At 41.0% G+C, this 21,859-nt stretch overlaps 1 protein-coding gene across 1 annotated transcript in view; it reads left to right on the forward strand.

Moving 5' to 3' along the window:
* Positions 1-5,835: 5,835 nt before the first annotated feature.
* SH3KBP1 (SH3 domain containing kinase binding protein 1) overlaps positions 5,836-21,859 on the forward strand; it is a 188,282-nt gene continuing 172,258 nt past the window's right edge. Inside the window, exons 1-2 of the mRNA XM_021711223.1 lie at positions 5,836-5,935; positions 19,504-19,633. Of these exons, the coding sequence (XP_021566898.1) occupies positions 19,549-19,633 (85 nt within the window). The 5' untranslated portion in view covers positions 5,836-5,935; positions 19,504-19,548. The remainder of the gene's footprint in view (positions 5,936-19,503; positions 19,634-21,859) is intronic.

Raw genomic sequence — 21,859 nt, forward strand, 5'->3', positions numbered from 1 at the left:
TGCAAATGACAGAATTTCATTCTTTTTTATGGGCAAGTAGTATTTCATTGTGTATAGACCTCATTTTCTGCAGTTCACACAGGGAGCTTAAAAAGTGGATCTTGGCGGGAGTGGGGGTGGTTAGAGAGTAGAATGATAGTTACCAGAGGCTGGGAATGGTGGGGATGAAGAGAGTCTGGTTAACAGATGTAAACATATATTTAGATAGAAGGAATAAGTTCTAATGTTCAATAGCAGAGTAAGGTGACCATAGTTAACAACAATGTATTATATATTTCAAAATAACTAGAAGAGAGAACTTGAAATGTACCCAACACATAGAAATGATAAATGCTTGAAGTGGTGGACAGCCTAAATACTTGGACTTGATTATTACACATTTTATACATGTAACAAAATATTACACGTACCCAATAAAATGTACAAATATTTCGTGTCAAATTTTTTTAAAAAGAGAAAAATCAGGTCAGTTTTTATAAATTGTCCCTCAGTTTAGATTTCCATGATTGTTTCCTCATGGGTGGATTTAGGTAACTTTTGTGGCAGGAATAGTCTATAAATGGTAAGTCCTTCTCAGTGCAGCCTCCCAGGAGGCACATGACGTCAGTTTGTCCCATGGTTGATGATTTTACCTTTGATCACTTGGATAAGGCTATGTCTGCCAGCTTTCTCCATTCTAAGGGAGCAATTTTCCTGTATACAATAATCTTTGGGGAGATTTTTCAAGATTCTGTAAATATCCTAGCCCCCAACAAACTTTCACCCAGTGGTTTTAGCAACCATTGATTCTTGCCAAAATCAGTTATTACTATGATGACTGTAAAATGATGATCATCTGTTTCTGTCATTTCTGTATTTATGAGTTTACATCTTTTGTAAAAAGAGCTTTCACTTCTCATCCCATAACCATCTGTCTAATCTTATCCAATCACCTATCTGGCTACCTGTTGAACATATCAGTATGGTTCATTATTTTTGAAATGAATAACTTATAATGAATCTTTCAGTACATGCTGTTATTGACTCAGATTTGCCAGTAGAATCTCTGTCTGGCTGACTCCTGCATTCTTTTGAAATTACCCCTCAAGTACTTAAGTACTTTACTACTCTTGACACGGCCAGTGATTTCAATCTCACCTCATGTTTTCTTTGTCCTGCCTGGAAGAAACCAGTTTTCTATGTAGACCTAGTTCCTCTGGAGCTGCCATTTAGGGAGGCATCAGTAGTTTTATGAAAACTCCCCAGGTGATTTCAGTGTGCAGCTAAGAATGAGAACCACTGGATTAAAGCCCTCCAAGGGGAGACCACCTGTTTCCACAAGATGGTTTTGTTTTTTGTTTTTTCCATCACCTGTAATTTGTGGTGCTGATTTGTTGTTAGAGTTTAGATTTGTATGAGTGTTATCATAAAACACTCATAAAGACAGGTTGAAATACAGGTCCTAGACCCCCAACCCCACAGAATGAGTTTAATAGGTCTTCCCTGCATTTTAACATTCTGTGTCTCTGAGGTCTCCTAGTCTGTAAAAAGAAGGAAGGGGGTAGTAATCTACCTTGGAGGTTCAATATAAGGATTAAATAAGGTAATTTATATAAAGTGTTTAGCAGTCTATGGCACATAGTAAATGCTCAATAAATGTTACTGTTATTATTAAACAATGCTGTCACAAATGGAAGGTGGCTGTGGGGTTTGGTGGGAGAGCCTAGGGTGTGCTATCTCGGTTATCAGATCAACTGTTGTGGTATTACAGTGCTTGTGTTCAAGTGACCTTTATTTTACTTAATACAGTAATTCCCTCTTATATTAATGTATGGGAGGATACATTCCAAGACCCCCAGTGGATGCCTGAAACCATGGATAGTACCAAACTCTCTATATAATATGTCTTTTCCTATATATGCATGCCTATGACAAAGTCTAATTTATTAATTAGGCACATTAAGAGACTAATGTCAATAACCAATAATAAAATAGAACAATTATAACAACATATGGTAATAAAAGTTATGTGAATGTGATCTCTCCTTCTCTCTTACTGTACTGTAGTCACCCTTCTTGTGATGATGTGAGATGATAGAATGCCTACATGGTGAGATGAAGAGAGGTGAATGACACAGGCATTGTGATTGTAGTTTTAGGCTACTATTGACTTTCTGATGATATGCCAGAAGGAGGATCATCTGCCCCTGGTGGTCCTGCATCATGGAGCCACAACGATGTCCATGGTTGGATGTCAGGAGAAGAAAGTGTCGATGACTCATATGCAGGGAGCATCTACAGAGTGGAGATGCTGGGCAAAGGGATGATTCACGCCCTGGGCAGGATGGAGCAAGATGACATGAGATTTCATCACACTGCTCAGAAGAATGTGCAATTAAATCTTATGAGTTGTTTATTTCTGGAATGTTCTATTTAATATTTTCAGACCTCAGTTGACCACAGGTAACTGCAGAAAGTAAAACTGTGGGTGGAAGGGGGGACTGTTGTAAAATGTGTTCAAACTGGAGTTTGTATCAAGAACTCCATCCCCGGTTCATCTGGGCATGAAGCGGATATCTCAGACTAAGGGATTTTAAACCACAGGCATAGCCAAACCATATTTTTTTCCTCAGTTTATCCCAGCTGTTGAAAGGAAGTGGCATTGTTGTCTACCTACCTCTTTAAGGAAGATTAAGACTCACTAGTAAACATCTGTGAAATGCCAGGAGAGGAAAAATATGGCAAATGACATCCTTAAACTTTCTTATACATTTAAGATAGACAGATGCAACTGAACTACAATTTCTCTCAATTTCAGGCATCCTCCTTGAATTGGGTTGTAGGCCAGGGAGGACTGGCAAACAAGTTCAAATCAGTGGCATGCCATAGTTGAGGCCTAGAAAAGCAACATTCCAGGAGTTTGGGAGCTCTCTGTATTGAGATCCATGGCAAAGACCTAAGTGATTTGGTGTAGTGTTGCAGGAAGCAGTTAAGTACAGATTGCAGAGAATTTAGCACAAGATGTGAATTGAATCAGTTCATCCAGCACTGGAAAGAGAGCTCTGAACTCAGGCCAAGGAAATATTGCCACTCACTAGCTCAGTGATCTGGGGTAAATCATTGAGCCCTGGATTCCTCATTTGCAAAGTAGTTACTCATTCTGACTCTTTTCTTTTTAACTAATGTAGTTGCCAGGATGAGTAAGGGTGATGGATACCAGAAGCACTTTAGTAGTGATTATGAGCCATCCCAGTGGGAGGAGGCATGAATGTTTGTGACTGGAGTCAGGTCAGGTGATCTTTACCACCAGCTACCTCTGGGCCCCCCCCCCCGCACCCTTTTTCGGGCTTGCTTTTCTTGGTATGTTGGCAGTGTGCTTTACAGCAGGGATCTCCAACCCCCAGGCCATGGACCAATACCTGTCTGTGGTCTTTTAGGAGCTGGGTTGCACAGCGAGCCAAGTTTTGCCTTCCGTCAAATCAGCAGCAGCATTAGATTCTCATAGGAGCATGCAAGGGATCTAGGTTGCATGCTCCTTATTGAGAAACTAATGCCTGATTATTCTTGCCCCCCTCACCCACCAGTCCGTGGAAGAATTGTTCTCCCTGAAACTGGTCCCAGATGCCAAAAATGTTGGGAACCACTGCTTTATAGGACTTTATGCCACCAATGTATAGCTATCTTAAAGGTTTTTAAGAAATATTGACTAGCCTGGCAAAGAGAAAGTAGCGAATACATCCTTTTTCTGATACCAGGCAGGCCTTTATGGAAGTCTGATGAGGAGATTTGGTTCAAGAGGAATCTGATCATTCTTTCAGGTCCTAAATCCATAATAGATCATTCTCTCCTTTGAGGTCTCGCCAAGTTGGCCTGGCTGTTCTCGAACCCGTGGTTTCGGGCAATCCCCTCACCTCTGCCTCCCAAAGTGCTAAGATTACAGACTTGAGCCACCACACCCAGCCTATTTTTAAGTTACTTTGATCAGGGTTTTGACTTCTGTGTTTGCAAGTTGGTTTTCAGACGTTTGTCATTTTACTTGTTTCATATTCAGATTTGTGTCTGCAGAGTTTGCTTTTAATATAACATCTGGCAAATTAAAACTCCTAAATATTAATAGTAGAACTTTATTTTAAGAGGTATCTGTGGGACATAGGGGATTGTAGGGGTCAGGAGAGGGATGCCAAGATCACTGTGTCATCTAGACTTTCTTTTCTAGAATGAGAAATCTGTATTCTTTTTGGCACAGAGTACTTGATTTGCCTTTTGTCATGTATGAAGTCACAGAGTAGTGGTGGTATTCTTTGCACTGGAATACCACTCCTCCTGTCTTCACACCTTGGAGAAGGCATGGGCCCTGTGTCCCAGGGAGAGCCAGGCCCTTGTTGGAATTGCACTACTCAGCCTGGGAATTGGCCTGAGAATGCTGTGTTTGTTTGTAAGACCCAGAGGCTTGTAATTTTACACAAGGGGGTGGAGAGTTTTTATGTAGTTACCAAAGATGTGATTAGACAAGATATTGATTCTGAACTTCTGCCCTCTTGCCTCTGTTCAACTCTGCTCTTCCTTAGTGCAGTACAGGAAGAGAAAAATGGAACGGAGAGAGCTAGGCTGCTGGCTTTTGAAAAATATTGATCAGGGAGTACGTCAGATGCAGCGCAGAGACTGTCCCCTTTGTATGATGTCGTGCTGTGTGGGGGCCTTAATGTGCCCTGTGATCGCCCCTGCATGAACTTCCTTTCTCAGGTAAAATATTAGAAAAGAAAAAGAATCCCTGTAGGTAGTATCCAAAAATAAGGTAAGCATTTCTAAATGTGTTTCTTTGAAGTCATTGGTCCCTTTGGTTTTCTAGGCCATGTAGTGGCATGAAGGAATAGCGTGAGGTGGTCAGGCATGAGGAACAAACTTCTGGCAATGCCAGTCTCACTGCTTATCTCCCATCTATCTCTCCTTGGCTTGGGCCTTCACTGCCATCTGTCTGCCTGTCTGTCTATCTCTCTCTTTCTCTCTCACCAGTCCCCCGTATGCGCTTTCTCCTCACAGTGCACCATCTGTGGTATGGATGTGCTGTGGACAGTTGTGTCTGTATTTGAACCAGCTCTAAGTCAGGGGCTTTCACATGGTCCACACTGGGTGAGTGCGATGGTGTAACCTTGAGTGTCCTCTGGTCAAGTGAAGTGTGTCCCTGGCTTTTATCTTGATTTTCCTGGGTTAGTTCTGAAAAAGCAGCCAGGGATCCTGTTAATGGATCCCTTGGGACAACAGGAAGAGGAGAGAAGTGAATTTGTTGGACCCTGTGGGGCATTTGAAATGGTATCAAGAGCAAGCTGAAATCTAATCAGCCTTTGCTTATCAGGGCCAAGTTCCAGCATGTTGAAAGGGTGATGATTAGTATGAAAAAGGCCAGGATACTCTATCTTTTCCCTTGCACATTTGGAAAAATTCCCTCTGCCTTGCTAGCATTAGAAGCAGACCATTCTTTTTTCTCTAGCACGTCACATCAGCTTCCATAAAAAATCAACAGCAGCAAATAAAAAGCCCCATCCATGGAAAACCGTTTAAGGCAACACTGTGCTCCAGTGCTTCAGGGGTGGGGTTTTTGCCTTCTGCACCAGTGGATCAGTTTCTCATATCCATGCCTCTCTGACCCAGCAGCTTTTAAAAGACCAAGAAGCATTGCTCTGCTTTCTACTGCCTCTCTCTCTAAAAGACCAGGGCTGCCATGCCTTTAGCCATGTCCCAGAGAGCATATTTGAGACAAGTCAGCTTAATTTGCCTGCATGCCTAGGAAGCCTCTCTTTAAAATCTTGCTTTGGGAGGAAAACTGTATCTAAATATTTGTTTTTCCCATCCAGGCGAGCGACGGAGGCGCCGATGCCAGGTGGCATTCAGCTACCTGCCCCAGAATGACGATGAACTTGAGCTGAAAGTTGGTGACATCATAGAGGTAGTAGGAGAGGTAAGCGAGCCGCCCGGGTAGTGCAGCAGCCTCATGTAGGCTGTCAGATCCACCGCCTACTCACCCACAATGAGCCCTTGCTGCAGATTCACAGGCTGTTTGACCTTGCCAGTAGGGATCACCCATTGACTCTTCTCTGAGGAAATGGTTTCCCACAGAGAAATGCCTCTGAGACAGTTGAGTTCAAATGTGGGACCATTCGAAACCATTGTCTCTATCTAACACAGTATACTATGTACCTCTGAAATTGCAACCCAGTGCCACTGATTTTCTCTTTTGCTTGAATTGATAATAGACTTTGGGTATCCAGAGTGACCCAGATTCATCTCCGGAGTATGGATTTAGTATTTATCATGGGGGATACTGTAGATTTAGGGGTGAGGAACAGAAGTGATATTTAAGAGAAGGCCTGGGCCTGGCGCTATGGCTCAAGCCGGTAATCCCAGCACCTTGGGAGGCCAAGGCGAGAGGATTGCCTGAGCCTGCGGGTTTCAGACCAGCCTCAACATAGTGAGACCTCATCTCTACAATACATCAAAAAATTAGCTGGGTGTGGTAGCATGCACCTGTAGTTCCAGCTACTTGGAAGGCTGAGGCAGAAGAATTGCCAGAGCCCAGCAGGTCGATGCTGGGGTGGCCTGGGTGACAGAGTGAGACTCCAACTCAAAAAAAGAGAGAAGACCTAGTATGTGGCAGGCATGATAAGCCTTTATGTATTAAGCTCATTTACTCATCCTAACCACGTTATTGAACAGATGAGGGAAGAGACTCAAGAGACCCCAGAAGATGAAGGGCTGAGGGCAAGCTGGGTCCATCTGACTAGAGACCCCCGCTCTTCCTGCTGTACCACTTTCTCTTGTTCCTACTGGGTCCTGGCTACTCAGAGCCAGCCCTGCTGGTGAAGTGTCCCTCCAGACATTGGGATGGGCTTCTCAGGCTCCATTCCCTTGGGTTTGGGGGATCCTAACCTTTAGGCTTAGAACTCCATCATTCATTCTGGTTCACCAATGGTACCTGTATCTAGAAATACAGTTTTCTAATTGCTTTTTGTTTCCTGAATACTCTTTGACCTTACGGAAACCCACAATTTATAGAAAAGGCAGCTGAAAGTTGAGGAGAACTTTAAGTGAACTGTCCTGTGGGTAGACTTGGCAGGGTTGTTACTAGAAGTCAGATTTCCCGACTCTTATACAAACCTAATGTGAGCATGTGTCAGAGTTTTATTTAACTCATTAAGGAGGGGATATGTGAGATGGTCAGGCTGGCTCAAAGAGCATTGTGAAAGAGCAAAGTATTTACAATGACTAAAAGAAAAAATACTTAAGATAGTTAAGGTAGGTGAAAAAACGACATAGTGTCCTACAGGGCAATAAAACTATAACTTTTGAAATTACTTTTCCTTCCTTCCTTCATTCCTTCCTTCCTTCCTTTTTTTTTTTTTTTGTCAGAGTCTTGCTCTGTTGCCCAGGTTAGAGTGCAGTGGCATGATTATGGCTCACTGTAACCTCAACCTCCTGGGCTCAGGCGACCCTTCTGCCTCAGCCTCCTGAGTAGCTGGGACTATAGGCGTGCACCACCACACCTGACTAATTTTGTTGATTTTTTTTCTTTTGTAGAGATGAGGTCTTGCTATGTTGTCCAGGCCAGTGTCAAGCTCCCAACCTCAAGAAATTCTCCTACCTCAGCCTCCCACCATGCTGGGATTACGGGCATGAGCCACCATGCCCAACCTGAAGTTATCTTTTCTAGAGGACAATTCTCTTGCATCTGTACCAGTTAAAACTTATTTTCTGAGGTCCAATGGGAGCCCCAAAACTTCACCTGTACCTAAACCACTTATGTACCCTATCCTGACTTGTATCCCACAACTTGAAAAATCCAGACAACCCCCCCTTATTTTCATTACTCCCTGAGAAGAATCATTTACAGTGCTCTCAGTTTTCACCAGTTAACATCTACGCTATTTACTATTTATGAGGCATGTTACAACTAGCCTAATAAATAGTATATAGTGTGCCAAACGAAGGTGCATGTACCTAGAGAAGTAGTTAATGGGGTTCCCAGTGTGGCTCTGGGAAGACATACAGGAACCCCTTTTGCCTATTTCCAAATTTTAGATAATTTGTATTAATGTGCCATGCATCCTTTTTTCACCCTGGTGTCAATCAGGGCACATAGGAGACATTGATTGAAAACTGAGTGAGTGAAAAATGAGTGGATAACAAAAAGCATGTATTCCAGTGGTAGAAAGACACGTTTCTTAAGACTATAACCATGGAAGAAATTCCGGAGGAAAAAAATAAACAGATGTGACTAATAAAAGAAACTTAAGATTTTGGTATGATTTTAAGGTAGTCCAGCTAAAGAAAAAGAACAACAAATAGGAAAACATTGAAATAAATTATGACAGTTTTATATTTGTAATATATGAAAATATATTACGAAGCTGTTATGACAATGATATGTGATAGATAAATTTGCCGTAAACACAAATTGCACAAAGGGAAAAAAATCTTAACCATGAGAAAATGTTTCACTCTGCTATTAATTAAAGAAATACAAAATAGGACAATCGTGGGTTTTTACTTATGAAAATCTTAAGAAAATATTTAATGATAAAACTGTTGGCAAAACTTAGAAGAACTGATGAATTTGTATATCTGTATGATCCTTATGTAAAACTATTTGGCAAGGTACATTAAGAACTATAAATATCTGAATAACACTTTTTGACTCAGTAATCTCATTCCTGAGAATTTCTCCACAGAATATGGTTAACAAAAGGAAAAAAAAATGTGAAACATGTTAATTACAGCGATGTTTGTGATAATGAAAAATAATCAAGAAAGGGAATTAAGTTGTTTTATCCAGCTAGAAGATTGTGAAGCCATTAGTATGGTAAACACAGAGGTCGTTAAATATGTATTTATTACTATACTTTGCATTGTAATTATCTATTATATTCCACTAAGCTGAGAGCTTTTCAGTGGCAGGGACCTGGTTTTTTTCTATCTTTATATCCATGGTACCTGGAATAGTGCCGGAAACCTAGTGTGTACTTTAATAAATGCTTGCTGAATAAGTAAATGAATACATGGAAATATGAAAACCAAGGTTTTTTTTGTAAAATAAATGAGCAGATCAGAACACAAAATTGCATACACTAGGATACAACCATATAAAATTTATCTATATGCGTGTGATCAAAGACTGAAGGTGAACAAAAATTGAAAATGGTTCTGTCATAGAAGATTTTTCCTTTAATGTTATAAGAATGCATTAAGAAGAAAGAAATCAAGACTAGGACAATGGGCAACCCCTCAGGTTCCCTCCAACTCTGGGAGCTTTTCTGTCTTTCTGTCTTCTCAATAAATCCTGCTTTCTAAAAAAAAAAAAAAAAGACTAGGAAAATGATTAATGCATTTCTGAGAAATATTGTCCACTTTCACCTGCCCTTGGCTGCAAGGAAACTACGTGTTGATAGCTAAAGGAGTGAAAAGAATGTTCACAGAGCTGGTACTAGGCTTTCCCAGAGGTCAGTAGGTCTCTGCCCCCACCCAGGATACCAGCCTCCTTTCCATTCACTTCCAGCTAAATGGCAGAATTCTTGCTGGGCTTGCTTTAAGAGGAAAAGGGAAAAATAACCACATAGTCTATGATACTTACATAAGACATAAGACTGGCCTTGTAATCCAAATTTTAAAAATCATATAAAAATTCCCTGTTGTTCCAGTGTACTTGTAATCTTGCAGATATCATGCCATTGTCTTTTTCTCTTATAATGAATATTGTATAAATGCTAATGCCTAGCTCTTCTGTAATTCCCACTGAATATTAAAAACAAACAGAAAAAAACCAAAATAAACAAAAAAACCCTTACATCACAGGGATAGATCAAGGTAAGGACATAATAACAGCTTTACAATACTGTAGAAATTGAACTGAGTCAATTGATAAAATATAGCATAATATATACATGCACAATATAATGTTTTATATGTATTAAGAGATTGATTAATGCTACAGTATTGCAAAGACATACACTCACATACACATACACACACACACACACACACAAATGCACACATATTGTTTTGCCCTGACAGACAAGTCTTAGGTTGATTGTGAATGTATGGACTAATTTTTTGAAACAATTGAATCAAGTAGTGGTTCCTAAAAAATGATATACATCTACCTTAATGTCTAATTTTAACTTAAAAATATCAAGCTGTGTATTCGTTATTTATCAATATGATATATGATATAGGATCAAGACCTTTTCTCTTGATATGGGTTTGTTGATTTGAGTTCCATCCTGTCTGTACCCATGGTGCATCCTCTGCATTCCCATTGGTTTCTTTAAAGTGGGTTGATAACAATATAAGTAAAGCAATTAGAGTACATGATCCTTCGAAAGGTCTGCAACCCCCCAAACTTAATCTCTTTTAGTTGTCTTGCTTACACTTAACTTGACAGCTTTTTTTTTTTTTCTTGCATCAGGGTCTCACTCTGTCACTCAGGCTGGAGTACAGTGGTATGCTCATGGCTCACCACAACCTTGGCCTCCTGGGCTCAGGCAATCCTTCTACCTCAGCCTCCTGAATAACTGGGACTACAGGCATGGGCCACCACACCTGACTTTTTTTGTAGCGATGAGGTCTTGCTATGTTGCTCAGACTGATCTTGAACTCCTGGGCTCAAGTGTTCCTTCTACCTTGGCCTCCCAAAGTGCTGGCATTATAGGCATGAGCCACTGTGCCTGGCCGGCAGCATTTTCTTTTTAATTTTTGCATCATTACCTTTATCCCTTCTCACCACTCTTTCTCTTCATTCCTATATATTTTTGTACTATGTAACCAAATGTGTGCTATGAATCACAAGCAACTGGCTTAAGCAGGTTTGTGTAGAAGCAGCCCTGACCCTTGGTAGAGCGAACAGATTGCTCATCTGGCAGGAGCCTATGACTATCAGCCCGGAGCGCTCAGCCTGAGCTGGCCACTGCAGCATGGTTTAGGGAAGGAAGGGAGAGTGCGGCGCAGCCCAGACCTGTGAAGTTGGCAAAGTGAAGGTCGTTCAAGAGTACGCTTATCATGCTTCTAGCTCTGGGCTGGAGAGTGGTGGTTCTGCTATGAAAAAGAAAAACAAAAAACACACACAAAAAAACCCATCATTGTGAGACTAAAGAAACCAGGCTGCCAATTCAAAAGGAAAATAGTAGGCTGTGTGTTACTGGATTGCTATTTATAAAGAAATCATCGTGAATACACACTTGGGACATTTTTGTCCAGAGTGGAGAAGACAGATAAATGCAGGTGGGTTCTAATTATAAGAAGAACAGAGATGGCATGTAGACAAGATTTCCAGGAGAAACAGTGTTTGAAGGCCTCTGGAGTTTCAAAACTGGCTTTTTGGACTATTACTTTTTAAAGTACATTGAAACCACTTTGTTTTTCTGTCTTGTTATCTAGAGCCTGGGAAAGGAGCCACTTTCCCTCTTGTGTTGGATGAGCTTGATCTTAACCAGTCTCTCAGGGATGACCCAAGGGATGTTCAGAGATTCTTGTTATGTGTTCTTTATGGTTGGCTTTTGAGCTCTTTCTCAGTGTTCCTCAGTCAGACTTGCTGGAGACCAATAGCTAAAGTCTTTGACTTAAAGCCTAACCTGGCTTTGTGGTTTGTAAAAATGACAACTTGCACTTTCAAAGAACATCTGCATGTTTCTTCTTGTGCCCATAAAAGGAGATTTGGTTCACTCAGTTAGAGTTAAATAGGTCCCTGCAATTCTTCAAAACTTTAATTTAGTCTGACAACCTTTGTGGGTGTGAATGGACAGCTAATCCTCATTTCATTCTTGCCCATGAGAACACAAATTCATTTGCAAGTTTAAGCTGATTGGTTAACAGGTGATCAAAGCATACCTAAATTCTTACCTATTAAGATATCACTTTGTGACTGTGGCAGAAAGGAAATGCTTCTACACTGTTGGTGGGAATGTAAGCCAGTTCAACCTCTATGGAAAGCAGTGCGGTGATTTCTAAAAGAGCCAAAATTAAGTTTCCATATGATCCAGCAATCCCTCTCCTGGGAATATACCTGGAGGAACATAAGTCATTCTACCAAAAAAGGCACTTGCACATGCTTGTTTATTGTCACACTGTTCACAATAGCAAAAACATGGAACCAATCCAGATGCCTATCAAAAGTAGACTGGATAAAGAAAAACACACACACACACACGATGGAATACTATGCAGTCACAAAGAAGAACAAAATCATGGGCTTTGCAGCAACTTGAATGCAGTTGGAGACCATCATACTAAGTGAACTATCACAGAAACAAAGGACTAAATACTGCATGTTCTCACTCATAAGCTGACCCTGAACACTAGTCACATTAGCACAAAAGTGGGATTGGCAGATGCTAGACACTGCTAGAGGAGGGAGGAAGGAGGAAGGGGGGCATGTGCAACACAAAGGGTACCTGGTCCACTATCAAGGGGAGAGAGGGCCAGCTAAAAGTCCAAACTTCACCTACATGCAACCTACTTAAGTAGCAAACCCTCACTTGTATCCCACGACACTAAATTTTTTTTAAAAATCACTTTGCTTTAGAAGCATTTTATCTCTTTTCTTTTCTTTTTTTTGAGTTGGAGTCTCACTCGGTTGCCCAGGCTGGAGTGCAGTGGCACGCTCACAGCCACCCCAGCATAGAACCGCTGGACTCAGGCGATCCTTCCACCTCAACCTTCCAGGTAGCCGGAACCACAGGCGCACACTACCATGCCCAGCTAATTTTTTGATTTCTTGTAGAGATGCGGTCTTGTCAAGTTGCCCAGGCTGTTCTCGAACCTGTGGGCTCAGGTAATCCCCTCAACTCAGCCTCCCAAAGTGCTGGGATTACAGGCTTGAGCCACCGCACCCAGCCTGTATCTCTTTTCAAAAAAGTTAACATTAATATAAAAATCTGTTTATGGAATTTGATAATCCAAAAAGTTTGAGCTGTTTTACAATCATTTTTTTCCAAATAACTTTGGGGTAAATGCCTCTGCACAGAGATGGTAAAGCATTCATATTAAGGAGAGAGAAGCCATGTTTAGAAGAGAAAGTTGATTAGTTTTGAATCATCAGCAAGTAAAACAGTCCACAATCATATAAAAGTGACATGTTTGCAAGTTTAAATGTATTTATAATATATTATGTAGTTATGGAATTTATAAAATATTTCAGTGTTTACACTCTGAGAGAAACTGTGTTTATTGAGATTCAGATATTTAATGAACAGAAACCATACCATGAAATATGATTGGTCTAGTCAGAAGGGGTAAGATATACACAACTAACAAAATAACTTATAACCCAAGATGTTACCAGAGTGGTAAATGGTGGTATTGACAAATGAGGGAGGAATTTAAAACCAGGAGTAGTCATTGAGGGTGAAGAAAAGATGCTTCATAGAATAGGTGCAATTTCAACTGGATATGTGAAAGGTGAACAATATTTGGATGAATTCATCAACAAGCACACATTGTATTGTGTAAAGCCCTGGGCTAGTCTAGAGAAGGGAGGGCAGTGCTAGAGCCTTGCTGTGAAGTAGGGGTTGACCTGTGAACGTTTGGGACAGGTGTGGAGTACATGAAACAGATGCTGGTGGGTACAATGAAGTGGGGTTGAGATTAGAGTTATAGTGCTGTCCACACTGAAATTTTAAAGGAACACTCCACTTAAAAATTCTGGACCTAGGGGTTTTCCAAAGTTAACATATTTCCATAGACTGTGTTCTCACCTGGGAATAGTGACAGGACAAAACTTGAAGATCTTAATTCATCAGAAATGCTATTTTGCTGGCGTGATTTACCATTTGTTTGTATTTTCAAACGGCGTGATAGTAAGGTCTTAATATGGACTCACTTAGGAATCTGGGGACCTGTGGAGTAGCCTGTGGTTGTTTTGAGGGATGGTACTATCAAGCACTGCTGAAGGATGCCTCCAGAAGCCCTACCAGAAATCCTTTTTACTTTGAGGAAGGTCATGGATGTTGTTCTGTCTTGTTAGGCAGTTTGCCTAAGTCTTAAGTAGAAATTGTATGTGTTTTCTTAAATCGTTTCCCTTTCAATTACTCTGTGGATTTCTCTTTTGAGGGCCTCCTCTTATGTGAAATAGGCTTGTTTTCAGAAAAATGAGGGGAAGGAACAAAAATCAACTTCCCTGTATGTATGGAATGTTCTGGCCCAGCCCCCAAAAGATAATCATACAATGAACTACACAGAAATTGGGGTAAAATATTGGCCCAGTCATTTACGATGGAGATAATACTTGTTTATATTTGACATAACCAGCTTCCCCATATCGTAAAATCAACAGGGATAGTTATTTGAAGCAACCAAAATGAAACATAATATAGATGTTTTTATACTTTCAAGAAGTAGTCCCCTTAAGCATTTTTTCATCAATTCCACTGATAGAAAAAGATATTTTCTGGAAATAATTTGTTTTCTGTTCAGCAATAGACAAAAAGTTAGGTTATGTCTTAGCATACTTATATGAAGTTGCAAAAGAGGCAAAAATAATCAAAGGTGATAGAAATCAGATTAGTGATTACTTGGAGGTATTAATAGATTGAGAAGGGGCATAGGGAACTTTCTAGAGTGATGAAAATGCTCTGTATGTTGATAGATGGGTGAGTTACAATGGGCATTTGTCAAAACTGATCAACTTGTACTGCTAAGATCTGTGCATATATGTAAAATATACCTCAATTGTTAAAAAGCTTTTTTTAAAAAAAGATCTCAATATTTTCTAGTGTTTAAAAAATTTTCGAGTTCCCCTACCTTTCACAGGTAAGAGAAAGGACTAATATTGAAATTCTCATTTAATTATTTCTGTAAAAATTTTGAGGAAAATGCTAGCAATGTTAAGGTATGGGCCTTTCCTTATAGTGTGTCAATTTTCTTTTATGGATGGATGGTAAAATCACTTGAAACAAGGAAGCTGACTTCATTTGCTTTCCTCAAACCCACCTATCCAGTACTTCTGACTGGGGTTTGAGCACCAGAGTGTTCACTGGATGAGAAAAGTTGTAGTGGTCTGTAAATGGATTTTTCTGTCTTGCTACTTGTATCCTTAGGTAGACTTTAGACCTGGTAAACTTACTGTTCCCCTTCTCAATTCAGTTGGCAAGTAGAACTTCAATGATGAGAAATAGGAACTGTTTTGAATAGTTAGGTACCCACATGCAGTATGACATTGTTTCAGTTAACAGACTTCCTCTTTAGTGTCTTCCAAATGTAGATAATGTTTGTAAGATGGGGTGGGGATAGAAGTATTGAAATTTACCCAGTTGTCTGCCCAGCCTTCAATAGAGCCAAGACCTAGAAACTATCTCCTTGGACCCTGAATCCACTTAGATGCAGTTGATTGTAAAGATGTGGAAATTGCAGGTCACTTATATAAGCTGTATAAGTGGTTTTATTTTGTATTTCTCAAACACTCTCAGGTGTAAGGTTGCCCTGCTTCCAGCTCTGGGCCAAAGGCGAGGTTCACTCTTGGGGCACAGCCATGGGCTCCAGAGCTGGCTGGGTTGGTTATGGGAGGGACACAGGTGGGGTTTGTTTTCAGCTTAGAACCAAGGCCTGCAAGAGACTTTTTTAGTAGGTATGGGTAGAAGGAGGGCATTTGACCCCTTCTATTTACTGTGCTTTCCTTGGGGTGGAAATTATAAGCCATGGCGGCATTCCTAAACCCTACTATATTGCAAAGGGATGCATTTCTTTCTCTCTTTAACTATAGAAATATAAGCAAACTTAATTTCTAAGCAGGAAGTATACAGGCTCATTATGTCCCTCTCTTTTTGTAGAAGCTTCTTGAGGATGGGATCTTTGTCTGTTTTGTTCACCAGTTGAATCTGTCCCAAGATACTGGAGCAGTGCAAGATAGGTGCTCACTAAGTATTTATTGGTGGAATTGGGAGTGTCACACAGACCTGAGTGTGGCAGTACCTGGTTAAGAACAGTGGCCAATATAGTTAGAGTCTCTTGGTCCCTTTTGTTCCTTACAGGAAGGAAAAATCTGTGAGAGAATTGAGACTCTCTAGCCCCCTATGGAGGATTTCCCGCAGTGATTTCTCTGTCATTCATTCATTCATTCAGTGTTTGAGGCATTGTTCTTTACTCTTTAAATGAATGAATGTAATCACTCTAGGCTTCAGTGTCCTTATGTTTTCACAGGAAGTTGACTAGTATAGCTCTGAAGAAGGATAGTGTGAGGATATCATTTTTCCCATATCTCCAGCCTCAATCTCGAGACCAAAGCGGCTGGCTATAGAAATAGTACTGAACCACTCTCATTGGTACTGGGGCCAGGCTCTCCCTGCCCACCCGCATCCATGAAGAGCTCCAGCTCACAGAGAAATGAACATTATGCCTGTGGTGCCTGAGATGGGGAAGTGTGCCCCCCAGGTGATGAGCCGGGGCCTTATTGTCTGCCCCTCCACTCACTGCATAGCTAATGATAGACCTCTGCTGTTTTCCCATTGGCCACTCCTCTCAGACTGTGCTGTGACAGTGATACAGGGATCTGGGGGTGTGGTGAGGTAAAGATACCCTTGGTTTCTCAGCAGGCAACCTGCTTTTCCTAGTCGGGAGCACCTCCCTCAGGGATCTTGGACTGGAGCCACTTATTACTAGGAATAGGAACATTTCAGACATCTTCAAACTGAGTGGAATGGAATTGGCCCAGCTGCCCTGCGCTGTCAGAGATTATGCCAGGGACTGCTCATTTGTGGTTCATGCCCTTGGTTTTCCCCTCCTGCCTTGTGATTCCTGGGAGAAAGAAGGTCATTTTATGGTTTCTTTTTTAGGAATAGCACAAAGGACCCCATGGTACAAATCCTGTGACTATTGGTATTCAGGCTCATGGTGAATCTTCCTAACCATCTTAATCCTATAAAAAGCTCCTTGAAAGAATTATACGTATCAGTTGAGTTGGCATAGAAACATGGAACAATTTCAACAGAAATACTGTTAAATGCCAGGATTTGGTATTGAATAGTCATTGGAACAATTGTTCACGGATGCCGTTGTCTGGATTTCTTCCCGAAGATTTTGTGATCATGCAAATGTGATTGGCACTCTGCAAGTCTGTATTCCATGAGTTACCTAATAAGTGCTCTCAACATATCGTTCTGGTCATCTCCATTCCACAGGTTCCATCAGCTCTCCCCTTTCTGGAATGTCTCGCATACTCTCCTCCCCTAATTAGAGCTGTTGTTTCTACTCTTCTTTTTTTTTTTTTGAATTTAAGTCTCATTCTGTTGCCCAGACTGGAGTGCAGTGGCCGCTACCGGCCACCGCAGCCTCGACCTGCTGGACTCCAGCGATCCTTCCGCTCAGCCTTCCAAGTAGCTGGAACTACAGGCATGCACTCTACTCTTAAAGGCCTACTTTAATTTTGATTTCTTTTTGTGAGAAGCCTTTTCTTAGCATCCCAGGTCTCAATGAGCTCAACTTTGTGTAACATGTTTGATTTGTACTAAATCATGGTATTTTCTTATCTATTTATCCTGCATTGCTAGTTTTTTTAGTTATACCTTTTTGTCTTAGAGATTGTCACCTTCTTGAAAAAAAAAATAATGACTTGTCCTGTACAATTCTGTACAACCTCTAGTGTAGAATCATAATGCATATACCTGTCACACAGATTGAGGTCCTGCCTAAACACAACAACTGTGAAGTGTATTGACTATCCCTGTTATACAGATAGAGAAAACAGGGTTTATTTTGATAGGAAAATTTTGAATAGGATCACATATCTGCTACGTTTCAGGATAGATAAGATTTGAACTTACTTGGGCTTTTGACTCTAATTTTACTTCTACTTTGTATTTATTGATTTAGGTTGATCACACTGCTGTTCCTCAACTTACAATGGGATTACGCCAAATAAACCCATAGTAAGTTGAAAATATCATATGTTGAAATGCATTTAATACACCTAACCTACCAAGCATCATAGCTTAGCCTAGCCTACTTTAAACATGCTCAGAGCAATTACATTAGTCTACAGTTAAGCAAAATCATCTGGCAACATAGCCCACTGTAGAGCACCTTGGTATTGCATATGAAGACCAAAATTCAAAATTCCAAATACAATTTCAACTGAATGTGCACTGTTTTTGCACCATCATGAAGTTAAAAATTCCCAAGTTGACCCATTGTAGGTTGGGAACTGTCTGTACATGCAAGTGGTTTAAAAACAAAACACCCAGCAGTTCTATGATACCACACTATACTGCTGGTAACTTAATAGTTGCTTCTTCTCCAAATGTTCTGATTTCTCTCCAAGAAACTAGTTTGCTATTTTGACTTCTGTTTTACTAGTGGCTCCATCACAAAATCTTGGGATGATTTCCCCCCCCCTCATCCATCCCCACTAGTTGATTGCTCAAGGCCAGCTCATGCCTCAAAGGGCTTCAAATCTGAATCCATTTCATCCATTCTCATTGCTCCTCCAATCCAGATGATTGCAGTCTTGCTAACCTTCCTACTTCCTTTCCCCCTTCTGGTTTATCCTAGGGTAACCTAGAACCCCTCAGAAACCTGCAAGAAGCTCTTCTACCTTCTGATTGAGTTGTTACCCCACAAATAGATTCTTAACTGTATCTACTAGGCTATCTAGTTAGTTTTGGTAGTCTGGGGAAACCACTCTCAATTTTGTATTTTTTTTTTTTTAGTTGGAGTTTTCTGTCACTCAGGCTGGAATATAGTGATGTGATCATAGCTCACTGCAGACTCGACTTCCTGGGCTCAGGTGATACTGCTGCTTCAGCCTCCCCAACAGCTGGGACTACAGGCATGCATCACCACACCCAGCTAACTTTTTAATTTTTTTATTGAGATGAGGTCTCACTATGTCAAGCTGGTCTTGAACTCCTGGGCTCAAGCAGTCTTCCCACCTAGCTTCCCACCCGGCCAGTTCTATGTTTTAAAATAATCATTTTAAATGCATAAAATAGATCACATAAAATTGCAAAGGGAACCATTTGCGTTGAAGTACCTATCAAACTATTTTAAAAATAAGTTTTGATATAATCTATATGTTTCTTTATTAATACATTAAATAACAAAAGTCTCCCAGCAGGTGTAATAGCTATCATCATTTCAAAGCAGCAATAAGCACAAATGATATTTTGAGATACCCATAGCGTCAATGATGTGATATGAAAATATCTTTGATTTGTTTGGTGATGAGTCATAGATCCTTCTAATATCGGTATATTAGCTACATTCATCATCAAAGGAAATGTTAAATTTCAGTTAGAGGCTAGTGAAAATGAAGTATTAATTGTGTCTGTTTGCATTTTGGATGCCAAGTTAACTCCCCTTTGTTAGCCTGAATCTCAAAACTCTGTGTGGTCTGCTTTTTCATTCCCCGTTGACTTTTAAGCTTTGGGTCCATTCACTCTCCCTGTGTGGGTTCTGTACGGTGCACCATACAAATGGGAGACAACACTTGGAACTGCCATGTCTATCCTGACCCTTGTATTTTCTGTTCTTCTGTTTGCATCTGAACAGGTAGAGGAAGGATGGTGGGAAGGCGTCCTCAATGGGAAGACTGGAATGTTTCCCTCCAACTTCATCAAGGAGCTGTCAGGGGAGTCGGATGAGCTTGGCATTTCGCAGGATGAGCAGCTATCCAAGTCAAGTAAGGAAGCCCACCCCACCGAGCAGGAGAGGGGTGGGGGACCTGCGGCCTCTGCTCCGACCTCCCTTCTGTTTTGACCCTATGGCGAGAGGCTGACAAAAGCTCACAAGTCTTTTCTTGTTTATGCTACCTTAGCCCAAAGTGGTTTAGCAAGTTGATCACTTTATAAAGGTGTGACCTGCAACCACATATTCTCTACATCTCTGGATAGGTGACTGCCCTCGTTCTAGCCATGTCTCAGGGCAGTGACTGGCCCTTGTTGCTGTGCTTCCATATACTTCTAAAGTGTCGCTTACTGTAAGTTGATAATTTCTCATCATCCCTTGAGGAACTTGGAGGAAAAATGACCAAAAAATAATCCATTGGTGGCAGGAAGTGCTGTGGACAAAATGAGTGCATGCCAATTCCCTTAAAAGTATGACAAGGCAACTGAGAGTCCAGGTCCTACCTTGGGTGAGCATGCATGTCCTGCGATGGTGACAACGAACTTCAGGTCTTTCTTTCTCCAGGGCCTGAAGGTCTCCCTCCAGCTTCTCTACTGCCCTTTCCAGCTCACGGAGCAAAAGGTCAGGACCAGGAAGCTTTGTTCTCCCAGTCACTAACCCAACTTCCCACGTGGACGTCTGTGTATCTCTTGTGCCGTCTTGAGCCAAGGTCATGGACGTGAATGTTGTAGGAGGCTCGATTATGTCATGGTGATGCGGCACTCTCTTTGGTTGCAGACTTTCCTTTCTGATAAGAGGAGAACAGCTTAATCCTGCCAAAATAGTCCTTAATGTTTTCCCTTTCCATTTAGAAAAATTTGACTGGAGTGGTATTCTCGTGTTAGGTTATGTTTCTTTGATTTAACCAGTAGTATGATTGGACAGATGTTCAATTTGGAGGTAAAGCCATTTCCAGAGAAGTACTTGGGTGACCTCCTTTACTAGGCTTCCCTCCAGCAGCTCTGAATCATGCAGTCTGACATACATAGAAACGGTTGAGTAGTCCAGTGGCTTCAGCAATGCTCCTTCCCTTCACTACCAAAGATTAGAACCCTTCTATACCTGAGCTCTCTTCCATCCTAGAGCCTATAGTAGGAAGAACCGGAGGGGATTTTAGAGCATAAGAGGTTTCTTGGAGCACCAGCTGCCTTCCTGGCTTGGAGTAAGAGGATTCTCTACTAACATGATCCAGCTAATGCGTATAGCTGGGAGGGGAGAAGGTATTCTTGTTCCCACAAGTTTCTATTGCCTTCAAAATCCATATTAGAATTCTAGCTATCTTGGTGTGTTCTTTAGTACACTGGGATAGCATTGTACCTGGTAATTAGATCCTATAATAACAATACCATACCTCAGGGACATTGGAGATTAAATGGGATTTTTTGGAGGGCTGACCAAATCAGGTCATTATAACATTATTTCCATGAAGAAATACATTAGGAATTCCAGTGGCAATAATGTACATAAACTACCTTGCCCATAGAAGACCCCCCCATAAATGGTAGCGCTCATTGTTAATCAAGAGTACTGTTGGGACATAACCAGTTAACATCAGCTGCTTGCACACTGATCGATGCCATGTTCACTGAAGCATCTTGTCAGCATTTGGAAGTTACTTTGGGATTCTTCTACTGATGCAGAGAAGGAGATCTAGTATGGTATTGGACAACCTTTTTGGGAAAGCCTTAAATTCTTGGTGTCCTGCTATCTTAGGTATCCTCTCAGAGCTGGAGGGTCAGAGAAGTAATGCCTTTAATATTTTGGAACTATTGAAACAAACTGTCTCCTCTCATTCCAATTCAATACTATGGACAGTTCACTCTGCCTGACCTCTCAGCTCAAGGCATGTAGTACTGGAATTCCTGGTGTAGGAGATCAGGAGGCTAGGTGAAATGGTCTTCCCAATCATTTACTTTTCCTGCTCAGAAGGGGAAGTTTCTCTTCTAGAGACTCCCCCCTCCTGTCCTAACCCTTATTCCATGAAAAGAACCAAACATGCTGACCACTGAAAACAGACTGGATTGAAAAAATGTGGTACATATATATATGATGGAATATTGTGCAGCACTAAAGAAGGATAAAATGATGGACTTCACAGCAGCTTGAATAGATTTAGAATCTATCGTACTCAGATCTGTCACAGAAACAGAACTGAGTACCACATGTTCTCACTCATAAGTGGACCCTGAATACCTATTATAATACTATAAGAAAGAGATTGGCAGTAGCAGGACACTACCAG

This window comes from Carlito syrichta, unplaced genomic scaffold, assembly GCF_000164805.1.
Source record: "Carlito syrichta isolate Samal-C Ts95f unplaced genomic scaffold, Tarsius_syrichta-2.0.1 Scaffold301942, whole genome shotgun sequence".
NCBI lineage: Eukaryota > Metazoa > Chordata > Mammalia > Primates > Tarsiidae > Carlito > Carlito syrichta.